Source organism: Halictus rubicundus, chromosome 9, assembly GCF_050948215.1.
Source record: "Halictus rubicundus isolate RS-2024b chromosome 9, iyHalRubi1_principal, whole genome shotgun sequence".
Classification (NCBI taxonomy): domain Eukaryota; kingdom Metazoa; phylum Arthropoda; class Insecta; order Hymenoptera; family Halictidae; genus Halictus; species Halictus rubicundus.
The window spans coordinates 8,358,296-8,370,601 of NC_135157.1; the positions used below are offsets into that span (position 1 = coordinate 8,358,296).

General features: G+C 41.2%; 2 protein-coding genes across 6 annotated transcripts; one reads left to right on the top strand and one right to left on the bottom strand.

Annotated features, from left to right (window-relative positions):
* Nucleotides 1–13: 13 nt before the first annotated feature.
* On the bottom strand, nt 14–2,248 carry Nup62 (nucleoporin 62). Of its 4 annotated transcripts, XM_076793835.1 has the most exons (7): nt 2,112–2,248; nt 1,762–1,950; nt 1,456–1,686; nt 1,165–1,350; nt 932–1,091; nt 625–862; nt 14–544 (listed from the first exon to the last, which is right to left on the bottom strand). In XM_076793835.1, exons 2-7 carry the CDS (start codon nt 1,829–1,831, stop codon nt 182–184), a joined length of 1,248 nt encoding a protein of 415 aa, XP_076649950.1. In that variant the 5' UTR covers nt 1,832–1,950; nt 2,112–2,248; the 3' UTR covers nt 14–181. The 4 variants fall into 4 exon arrangements, with proteins under 4 accessions (XP_076649950.1, XP_076649947.1, XP_076649949.1 ...); XM_076793832.1 differs by having other exon boundaries at nt 15–544; nt 1,165–1,686; XM_076793834.1 differs by having other exon boundaries at nt 15–544; nt 1,165–1,686; nt 2,153–2,229.
* A 3-nt stretch (nt 2,249–2,251) lies between these two features.
* LOC143357382 (UDP-glucuronosyltransferase 2B20) lies at nt 2,252–6,666 on the top strand. 2 transcript variants are annotated; one of them, XM_076793827.1, is made up of 5 exons: nt 2,252–2,353; nt 3,530–3,909; nt 4,535–4,880; nt 5,323–5,575; nt 6,155–6,666. In XM_076793827.1, exons 1-5 carry the CDS (start codon nt 2,255–2,257, stop codon nt 6,664–6,666), a joined length of 1,590 nt encoding a protein of 529 aa, XP_076649942.1. In that variant the 5' UTR covers nt 2,252–2,254. The 2 variants fall into 2 exon arrangements, with proteins under 2 accessions (XP_076649942.1, XP_076649944.1); XM_076793829.1 differs by lacking the exon at nt 2,252–2,353 and adding an exon at nt 2,870–3,071.
* The last annotated feature ends 5,640 nt before the right edge of the window (nt 6,667–12,306 follow it).

The following is a 12,306-nucleotide window of genomic DNA, read 5'->3' on the forward strand; positions in this document are numbered from 1 at the left end:
TCTTTTTACAGCTTATGAATGTTTATATGACGTTGTCTGGATACAATGTAAATATTTTATTTTTTTAAATAACCTCATTCTGTTTTATTTTCCTTTTCTTAATGCGTAGAAATAACTGGTATAAAGTATCCTTTTCGCAAAAATGTGTATAAACTTCATATTATAGAATTGGCAATTAAGATTAATTGTATGCTAGATTAAAACTTCGTTCATTCTCTTGTCTGAAGTTTTGATGCATCTGATCGATCTGTTGTATTTTGTGATTAAGCAGGGATGTCTGTTGATCTAACCACTGTAAACTGTTCATGTGCGCGTTCAGTATTTTACCAATCTGAACGATTGGATCGCTAGAATCTTGAGTACGATTGGCTTGATTCAAGTGTTCTATAATTTCTTTCAGATCTTCTGACATTCGTTTCAGTTGAGTATCGAGATCTTCCGCTAAACGATAAGCATATTCTCTTTCTGGATCCGAAACTGAAAGTGATGCTAATTCTTTCTCTAGTGGTTCTAAACAGTCTTGCAGTTCCTTTTGTTGACCGACCTGTACATAATCAACGCATGCTGTGCCAAAAGAAATTCATAAACTGCATACATTTCAATATATGACCAACAAAAACTTACAACATAATCTAATTCCTGTTCTAATTGTTGTTGCTCAATTTTCACCCGTTCAACTTCTTCATTGAGTGCTACTATTTTCTCTCCATTAGTTATTAGCAATTTATCCCAAGCATTAACTTGTGCAGCTTGATTAACAAATACTTTCTCCTGTTCTTCCAATTCTAAAGTCCATTTGTTGATAGATTCTTCAAATGAGCTTATGGAAGCTGGTTGGTTTGCATTTGCAGATGAAGTGACACTGTAATATTTCATGGATTAGTATGCAAGTCAGAGTGTGCATATTTAATCTAAAGGAAAATTTATTTACGTAGTAGTTGTGCCTAATGATAGTTGAGTGCTAGGAGTTGTAAGACTTGGCGCAACAGAAGTTTTATTTAACGAAAACCCAGTTGTGCTTGCTGCAGTTGTTCCTGTGCCAAAAGTGAATCCTGTAGCAGTAGAGCCAGGTTTTGCACTTGTGGGGAAACCTGTTGAAAATATAAAATTAATTATAATTTTAGATTTTCAATTTGTAAACATTCTGTAGTCTAATATTGTTACCTGCTGCAGTAGTACCAACAGCAAAACTAGTGCCTGCTGCCTTTGTATTTGGTGTACCAAATGTCAAACCAGTTGTTGGAGCAGACGAAGTAGCTTGACCACCTGCCAAGGTTAATCCGCCAGTAAGAGGTTTAGCTCCGAAACCAGACACAGGTGTTGCTGTTGTAGTAGCTGTAGTGGTGCCTCCTAAAGTAAAACTTGGAGTACTTCCAATTGTAGTTGGTCCACAGAAAAGTTTAGGTGATGCAGTACTAGTTGCAGTAGGAGTAATGCCAGTACTTGCAACTACACCTGTACCAAACGTTAATCCAGGTGTTTGCGGTGCTGATGTATTAGCAGGAGCCGCTACGGGTGCTGCCGCAGGCGTCCCAAAACTAAATCCAGTAGTAGTACCCTGAGCAGGAACAGCGCTTAGTCCAGTACCAAACACAGGTGGGGCTGCAGGTTTACTTTGTGTTTGTGCCAGTGAAAATCCTAACGATTTCCCTGCATCTCCAGCACCCATGGAGCCAAATGTAAAACCTATAAAATATTTAGATACAATAAACTATTCTTTTATTCTTTATATCTTGGTATTTAAAGTTTCTTGGGTTTTACTTGTTGTTGGAGCATTAGTTGTTGTTGTAGTGGCTGCTTGTGATTTTGAAGGATCAAATGTGAAACTCATGTTTATTTTTTATTTATATCTTAGCTATAGACGAGTGTACTTGATATTTGAATGAACAGTTGATAAATATGTTCGATGGTTGTCCACTGGTGTTAGCTTAACACTTTATTCTTCAGGTTCTGTAAATAAGTATATAAAACAATTCATTTGTTAACCTCAAAAGTCACAGAACAAGGAGTAAAGATTTCACAAACGTCAGCATTTATGATCAACATAAGAAAGTAATTAAAGATATACTGGACAGTCTTCATGTAATCTTTCCTTTTATTTTGAAATTCACCTGAGGAACATAACTGAAATGTACACTCTGCTGTTTCTCACCAATGAAGGACTGATGGGAAAAAACGAATTCAATCATTTGAACAGATGGCGTTGCAATAACTCGTTTGTTGAAAACAACCCCCTACTTTTCGAAACGAAACCATGTCCATACAACTTCTTACACATGTATCTGCTTGTAATGTACCGGTTTCTTGCAATTTCGTTTGGGATCTGAAAAGTAACATTGGAAAGACAAATTCGGTAACATTATTCCTTGATACAGAAGTCACGTAATCCTTACAATGAAGTATAGTTAACTGACAGATATGTAGTATATGGTACAGTAGCTATACAATGTGATCGAGAGGTTATAAAGTCTACAATTTTATCTCGCGAATAAATAATATTGACCTTTTGTAGCATATCACGATTTGAGCAGAACAGAGTGTGTATGTAAAGCATGCAGAGTTGTTCGAAACAAAGTGGAATTTTAGAAAATCCAACCTCCATTTAAGTCATGAATCTATGCAATTAAACGTTGTTAACCAAGCTATGCACTAATTCTAATAATCTACTTAGACGTTGTAATAGCTTCCTAAAGTTCCACGCGTGAAAACGTTAACTAGTTCATGCGATCCGTTGATATCGCGCGATGAGAACTGGTCACTGTAGAACAGAGTAGCAGTGTGTACGTGCATGCATCTATATAGAATGCAACCACACGTTTTTCAGAACATTTAGCCGGCTCGGCAATCGGAGTGTCGCTCTCTGGACCAAGGCAGACTTTGCTTACGAAAGTCAAATGTTACGACCCACGCGATCGTTTACGCTTCGTGGCGGTGCTGCGTCACAGGCGAGTCGCTCGTTCGCTTAAAACTCGTATTGTAGTTCTTCGACCGGCACGACTATAATATTCCCTGAGTGAATCTCGCATCTTTTAAGTGGAAAACAGTGTGTTGTTTACTTATCCTGTTCCCGGGTACGCCAAGGCAAGAAAACTGTACCATTTGTAGATATATTTGAAATCTCTACTGTAAAAACTGAAGGAATTAACGAATTATTAGAATGGAAAGATAAATTGCGCTTCATATCAACTCTTACATCAGACTTACGTGTATTAGTTGACGGTATAAAGGAAGTAGGTCAATTTTTGTGTTTAAATCGAGAATTTGTACTTGTCTTCATTAAGCTGGAAAATATACGAGAACTAAGTGCTGGTTTATCGCTACATCGTTACGAGACGTTTTTCTTTTTATCCTCGGCGAGTGACCCGTTTCGAAATTCCGATTAACGCGCTATCTGAAAGAAAGCACTATAAGAATTAACATGAGTATCACATTACTCGATTTTTGATCGTACTATTTAAGAACGTCGTTGAACACGGGTGATTCGTACGAATGGTGAACGAGAGTTTTATTTTTACCGATTTATTACCAGAGTTCCTTCATAATGTTTGCGCTGGTCAAATTCTGCGCGTGCCTTTGCTTCGTTCACGTCGTTCGCGGTTCGTCCTTGACTGAACCGCCGCAATCGGCTGTGGTCGTTGCATTCGAAGATGTCTACGATTTGTCATTGCTAGCCAATACATTATCGGATGAAGGGATCGATGCGACATTGATCATACCGGAACAGTATCAATCCGATCTCTACGAGAATTTGATCGCAGTGGAATTGGTATTGTTGACTGTCGAAATAGACCAGTCCGCGTATCCCGAAAGCAAAGCCATCAAGATTTGCGAGGCTTTTTTGAAGGATGAGCAGATCGCGAAGAAAATATCGGAAATTCAACCCACGTTCGTCGTGTTTCCTGGTCTTAGGTGGGTTCTCTCGACGGAAACCTCTTTAAACATATTTAATGCAAATTGCTTCGTGCGGCACAGACGCGGAACGATTCGGTTCAGCACCGATCAGATTCTTCGTCTCGTGCATTTCGTTGTTGACTCATACATTCGAATATAAGCGTTTATACGTATCGTATCAAGACAGACACCGGAAACTAAACAAGGAAAAAGTATTAAACTGAAGCACCGAACGAAACCGTTGCGTGTCTGCGCGGGTAATGTAAATAAACCTTTACTACTCTCAGATATGCACTTCCGGTGTAGTGATCTGGAACATTGTTCTCATAATTCAAACATTGTGCGTTGATTACGAAGAATGAATTAACATCGTATGTCTGGTAAAAAAATTGCCATACAATTTTTTAAAATAGAATGTGATCAATTGATATTTTTTAGCTGCCGATTGACAAAATTTTCTCGCGTCTCCGAACAATCGAAACTAATTTTGAAAGCTTTGAAAGCTATTGAAACAAAAGTGCCAAACGAATTGTTAATGTTATGCCTTTTAACGTACTTTTACTCGACGTAATAAATAAATGTTACGGTATTTTTTATTATTGTGGTATTTGTTGTAAAGAAAATATTGGTGAATTGTTTATAGGCACGACGGTTGCTTGTTACCATGGTCGAGGGCTATTCAGTCGATACCAGTGATATGGACGCGGAACCGGGACGAAGAGGTCTACGTGTTCGAATACACCGGCGCTGCTTTGCCGGTTCAAAGTGCAGGACTTTGGACGAGGCTGCGGACAAGTCTTTCACGGAGGTCAATATTCTCGATGGCTAGGGACGAATACGCTGCGTATGCTCTCCGGATAGGGGGAAAATACTTGCAAGAGACCGGTCTCAACTTAGACAATCTTTACACGGATGTTCGCCTCATACTCTGGGGCGGCGATGTCCTCCTGCGCTCGGATTTCGCTCCGCTCACGCCGCTGATAGTTGAAGTAAGCGAGACGAAAAAACGATCATGCTGTCCCCGTATTATGTTTTCCTGGTATAACGTTCCACGACGTTCGATTTGTTCGATCGCAGAACACTTTTTACCTTCCCTGTATCCTATTTTTATCTACAGTACGTATTACGTCTATACGGAGTGTTTCACTTTCGATTTTGCGAGCCATTTTATATTAATCTTTTTTTTTTATGATATGCGATACGATGAAACCCCTTACCTGAAAAAAATTAGAACTTTCAGCTGTTCCAAGTGTGCTCTGTATTTTTAAATTCACGTTCGCAAGTTTTCAGTTTTCTAATGACTTACATTTTAGAAAGTGAAGCATTCTGCGTGTGTTATGCTTTTACAATTAATAAGGTTTTACCACCGACATTAATCTATGTAGATTTTAAAAGTATGACCACAACATTAATAAGCTCTGAATGTTTCAGGTTGGCTGTCATCACTGCAGGGCAGCATTCCTGCTTCCAGAAAAACTGCACGAATTGGTGGTGAACTTCAAATTGGGTACAATTGCGATTTTCTTGGATGACGGTCATGAGACGATGATTAAGGAGATGGCGCGGACGTTACCGCAAGGCAGGGACGGGTTAGCGGTGGTTTACAAGACCAAAGGGTGGCAAAGCTCAAATAAACCAGAGAACCTTTTTATTCCTATAACGGTTGATCGGCAAGACCTGATAGGTAGAGCAGATCGAAACCTTATAATTTCTGGATAGAATCCTGTTAGGTTCTTGACGGAGCTACTGATAATATAATACTTTCGTTAGAAACTCGATATCCTTATTCGGATGATGACGGTGTTCACATGCACACTCGCCGTTTCTTATAATTCACTTTTATCTTATTTCGAGCCTGTTGGATGCAGGAAGATGGTATTGAAAATGATTCCTCAGGTTCACGTTACAAGTAATTTCATTCAATGACACATGCAGACGGTAAAGCTAAACGTAGTACAAGTAGATATCTGTGGATATGATGGATACAGTTTACGTTTCTAGTTGAATTATTTGAACCGTTCTCAATGATCATAAGTTACCCAAGACCTTGGTAATGCACCGATTCAGGAGCTTCAATCGAGCCTTACAGGATACAATCAAATTTCATATTATTAAGCTTACAAAACTATTTGGATACGTAAGGACATTCCCAATGGGTAATCCATGGAAAGCAAAATTGATTGAATCTCGCTTCTCAATTGAATTTTACATTATCTGTATAAATGGGCGTCGGTGGTCGGTTAACATTACCATTATATTACAGGTAACGCACGCGCGAAGGTGGTGTTGAGTCATTGCGCCGACACCGAACTTTTAGAATGCGGCTTTCATGGGACACCGGTGATATGTTTCCCCAGGAATGCCCACGAATCGAAGAATGCTGCTCGCGCGGTACAATTAGGCTTCGCGCGTTCCGTAGAGGATATTCGCGCCATCTCTGGTTCGGAGCTGGCAAGCATGGTGATGCAGATGCACCAGGTCATGGATTATCGGGAGAACGCGCGGAAAGTTTCCGTGGCCATCCGCGATAGGCTAAATCCTGCTGTAGACAGACTGACTTACTGGCTCCGTTACACGGCACGGGCCAAGGATAGAAACATGGAGTTCTTGACGGCGATCAGCCCGGCAAGAACGCCTAACGAGGACCTGGAATTTTTACTCGGCTCATTCGTGGGCTGTATAGTGGGGATTTGCGTGACCGTCGGTTGCGTGTTGGCGTGGTACCACTTTATATCAAAGAGGGCGCAACTGTCTAAGGGAAGGTACAACCAGTAAAAAAGATTCCGTTGAGACCTTTTTAAGATTGGTCCGACAGGAGTTTGTAATATTATACACATGAGGTGTAGGATACAATGAACTCCTAATGGGAATCCGTATCACGCAACTCGATATGCTGATCTTTTAACATATCCGACGTATGACATTGTTGGACCATCTGCATTTAAGTTGTTCGACGCTGCGAATTACAGAATTTCCCCTTTATAACCGCATGGAGCGAAGATAATGATCCCAAAGAGTTCTGAACGCGCACAGTCATAACAGCTGTCCACTATACTTCTATCTTGTAACTCTAAAGCGATAGGTGTGAGGTGGACAGCTAACAGGACTATGAGCGTATTTCAGGTATCACTTTTCAAAAAGCAAATTACTCTCTACGATCACATTGTCAAACCCATACTGGCTATAAGAAGGGAACCCTATACGTTTAAGAGGATATTCTGATTCAATCCTTTTTCTAGGCAACGAAAAAAGTTACAATGCTTTTCGTACACACTGTTCTTTATCACGATTTTAAAATTATTTTAATGTTTACAACGTTCGAACCGAGGTTTGAATAAAATATTGAATCAAGTGTCTTTTAATCTTGATAAACGTTGCTATTGCCCCGACCATTTTCCTTTCAGATTTTTTGATGGGGACGATAACGCTAGGCGCGAATATATTTTATAAAAAAAGGATCCGATTTCGGACAAACCGTTTGGCAGGCGTGTTCTTTAGGCTATGAAGATTGACAATGTTACAAAGAAAAGGTAAATTTTGCGATCTCGAAAACCAGAATACCCTCTTCAACCACCGACTGCAGATGCCCGAAAGTGTTCTTAAATGTTTAGTATTAGCTACATCTAATTTCTGTTTTCGTTACTGGGATAGCGTTGTAATATTTTTGTTCTCCAAGCTATGTGGCACAACCTACAGCTCGCCCGTGGTTCCGGCTAGAACGGAAGTGGTTAAATACGGACACTTTTCGCATATGTATTTATATAAATGCACGTAGAGTACAGGTACATACAAATACAAATGTTACGAGCTAGGGTGTTATCGCATTGCTAATGAAGAGACGTAACTATTACGAGAATACTTGATCGTTAAAGTTGATTGATCGGAAGAAAAGCTAGAAAGTACAATGTAGCGACGTGAGGAAAAATAAATTACAAAATTTTCACAATACTGCGCTCTGTATGTTGTCGTCGTCGCACGAGTGCTCGCTCGTGTGCGTTTATATCGCTAGATCCTTACAACGTACGGACGAATCTGTATCTACGGTTAATAATCCTCCTTCTCTCCCCGCTTTTTTCGGTTTTTTTTTGTTTTCTTTTCTAAGGCCATGTTCTTCGATCAGATCAGCCGTTTATGGTCATTCGAGCGATGACAATTGGCGCTTGGTATACAATTCGTTTGTGTGTATCGTGGTTCAGTCGATCGTCGCGCGATCCGCGCGATCCATACGGTTACTCCGTCGTAGAAAAATCGTGTTCGATCGAGGCGATCTACGACAATAGACGTGGTCATAAAATAAATCGATCTCCGCGTAAGAAATTGATTTTTCGCTTATAGAGAGACACACCAAAAAACGTGTGTCCTGTATCAAAAAGACGGTCGATTGTATACATTATTTGAAAAATAAACGGAAAAAAAAAGAAAACAGAAAACAAAGGTAGATGAAAGAAGAAATTTGCGTTCTAAATTGAAACGAAAAGCATGATCGTATGAAATGCCCGAGCTATGATGAATTCGGACTTCGTAATTGACTAGACAGTGGCTTCAATCGGCTTGGCTTCTGCGACGAAACGTAATTAAGTGCTGGGACTTAACACCGAAATTATATCGATGTCGTTAATACTTCCTCGAGGTCGTTTGAAGACGACAGTATTACCAAATTCCGCACTAACCATTACATAATTATTAATGGTGTCGAATACATACGTCTAGGGATATTCGAACGCGACACTTCACACGACCTCAGGAATTACATTAAATAAAATTCTACTTATGCTATCGTATTTACACCCTCGAACAGTCCGGCTCTTTCCCTTCACAAGGTTCGCGTGCCTTCGGGGTCTGATAGAGATGTTCGAAAATTCCATTCATCGTGACACACCCTGCGCATCGCAAGTATAGTACCCATTCGCTACTAAATACACCTGTTGTCTCCACCCTCAATTGACTTGTGGCATACCACGAATCCTTTTGTGTTACACTTGTTACATAGAAAATTTAAGTAGCTTCGCTCGTTACGCCAGACATATTAAATTAGCCGGAATTTTAAATTGGCTTCAATTGGAGCGTAGTATTGTAAACAGTGGCGGATTTAGGGGGAGGAGGGGCTATAGCCGAGGGCGGCAAATTTTTGGAAAAATACCAAAGGCACAACAAGAGAACCAAATGAATAGAAACGTTAACCAATTTAAAAATAAAATTGATATGTTTGAATGACATTGTATGAAATTACAAAAAATCATTTAAAGCTTACGGGAGGGCAATGCAGATTGCAAGTACCTAACTCCCCCCACATCTAGCACTAATGATCTTGTGCTTCGTGTTATTGATACACCTATGGGGAAAAGCGTAAAAGGGAGCGAGCGAGGAGGGAGTTGGCCCTTTAAGGAGAGCTGAGGTGTAGTGGTAGCCCCTAGGCCGCAGAAGTATAAATCCGCCATTGTGAACCATCTGCTTCCCTATCCCTTCTATCCCGACTTTTATAAAATATTTTATGGAGATATGGCAGTTTGCGTAATATCCCGAAGTCCATTTACGCGCTGTAAGTCTTGAGTTGTTGGACAGCTATTACCTTTGAAAAAGGCTACAATCGCACTGTTTCGCGGTGTACGGAGGTGAACAAAGAAATCGGTGTATCGTGTCTCAGCGAAAGTCCCTGCAGAGTCCGTCAGAGTCGCGAATGGAAACTCGGCGAAAAAAGATCGAGATGTGGCGATGGGAAAGATCGAGACCTGGAAAACGCAGGAGTGATCACTCCGGGTTCTGTCTTCTCTCATTCTCTCTCTCTCTCTCGCTCTCGCTCTCTTACTCTCTTACTCACTCTCTCTCTTTCTCTCGACGCAGTCTTCGAGAAACGTAAAGAAACATCGATGGATCCGTGTGCATGCTTATCTATGGGTTCCATTGAAATCACCGACACGGACTTCAGCGACGCTCTTTTAACCAACAGGTATTCACCGAAACGAATTCGCGGCACGGTAATCCTATCGAGGTCGATGGGGAGAAGATCATGCCGTGCCATTTGTATCTGCAAGTAGTAACGGCGTGTCGTGGCCAGACAAACAAGTCAGTGATAATCTATGCTGACGTTACTTGATGCTCCGTACGAGAAATTAACGCACGTCGATTCAGATGTTTGCAGAATTGTGTATTGGACCGAGTTAAGAATGTTTTCTAAAGGGAGAAAGAAAGCTTTTCCAGCCGAATCGACCCGTTTACTTATCGCAATTCATAAGTTACAGAAGAATATACGACGAGCGACAATTTTACGTATAGAAATTATTTAAATGCTTGCAGAAATACCGAAATTTACTGAAACCAACGGAGAATAAAATGAGGTTTATCACCATACATTAAAAATTTCTGATAAAAACAAAATCTAATTGTCTATATATGGAGCGACAATTTTATGTGTAGAAATTATTGAAATACTTGCAGAAATAGTTTACTGAAATTGACTGAAACCAGTGGAGAATAAAAAATGAGGTTTATACAGTAAAAATTTCTTATGAAAACAGGATCTAATTATCTCAAAAACAAATTGTTCCGTAGTTTACGAGTGAAGGGTGCAGAATTGAAAGGGTCGATTCGGGTATTCAAAGGGTGGCTTCTGCTCGAAGTAAAGAAATCTGTACAGGTCCTTTTGGCGAGCCCCAGAAGGTTAAAACAGCGTCGGCGAAACCTGTGTCGGCGATGTTCGCGTAACCGGCTTATCTATATACAGCGCGACAGTCGTGTGCACGTAAAATCTACAAAAACATCAAATGAAAAAAGAAAAGAAGAAAAGAAAACAGTAAGAAGACAGTCTGTACAGTCATTGGCAGAATTGTTCCCGATCCGAGCGACTCGAGAATACACGCGCCGTATCGCTCGCGCGGCCTCCTTTTCCTCCCGTCTCTCCCTCTTTCTCCCTTTTCTTTGCTTTCTTCTCCGGTTATTTTTTCATCTCCTTTTCACCTCGCCTCGACGTGGACTGACTCTCGCTCTCGTAGTCCGTCTCGCTCCTCGTAACTCGCATTGTTCGCCGGAACACGGCCGATATAAGCGAGTCGTGTACAGTGGATCGCGAAAGTATTCTAACGCTTCGGGGCGAAATTTGTTGATCAACCGATTCGCGGGCCTCCCACGACATTTCGCGCGACTAAATCCCGTCCGTTTCCGGTCTCGAGACGAACTCGTCCGAACCGGGCGTCGAGGCTCGGATACTGTTCGTCTTCGTGTACCCTACTCGACGAAGGCCTAGAGAATTTCGAAGAAATCGAACGTACACGGTACCTTCTCTTTTCTTATGGACGATTGTTCACGGGGTTCCACCAATCTCTCCCCTCTTTTCTGCCGATTTACAGAAAAATGGGATAATATACTTTCGGTCTTAAAGGTGAACATACTTGCACGCCAATTTACACATGTTAACATAATTTACGTGAACGCATATATTTACAAATTAGAAACTAAATGCTGTTCGAGGCGACTCAACAGCGTCTACCATCAGCGGTCGGTGAGGCAGTACGAATTTAATTCCGAGTAAAAACGATCTAAGAAGAGGTGATCCAACTATAAACGGGTCAGATTCGAGAAAGAAGTCAACGATGCTCCGCAAGGAAATGGTCTGTTTTCAATTAGGCTGGAATTCAGCGTTCGAAGAAATCTCGTCGTTATAAATCACTGTATAAATATCGAAATTCGTACAAAAATCCACAGTCTATAGAAGATTCTCCACCGGTACTCCGTTCAAGCTGAATACATATATATATATTCAAAGAAAGAACAGAAGCGATAGAATCCTCGTTTTGAATCACCGGTGGAGCTGACGTCGATGCTCGTCGGAGCTTTTCCGAGCGTAGTCGCGCGAGCACTTTTGCGAGCCACTGTAGGTGCTCCATATTCAGGTGAAGACAAGGTGGTTTCTACGCGCTAGAGAGCGTCGGCATTACAATGAGATACCTACACATCGTTCAGGTCTTTTAACTCCGATATAAATAAGACTCTCGCAGTCGTACGCAAATGTCGCGAGCGCGTAACAGAAACGAACGAAGAATGGTCGTCGAGTGGCCTAATATTCACGCCTATATGTATTACTCTATCCCATGCTCTCCGCTTTTCAGTCGCTCGCTTATCCGGACACTCGATCTCGTCCACACAGAATACACACACGCGTACACACACAGCCACACACACACACACACACAATATATATAACACGCGCACGCACACGCCCGCCTCCTCTATCTTTCTCCCGCGTCAGCAGAAAACCGCAAATTATTAACATATTGAGTTTCACCGAGGGTACGACCGGGGACAAAGAGAAAAAAGAAAAAAGTGACGCGCGAGATACCGAGCGCCGTACAAATTCGTCGTGAACGGGGGCACGATCGTGCGGGAATTAGTATCCCTTATGAGAATGTTTAGTCGCCATCG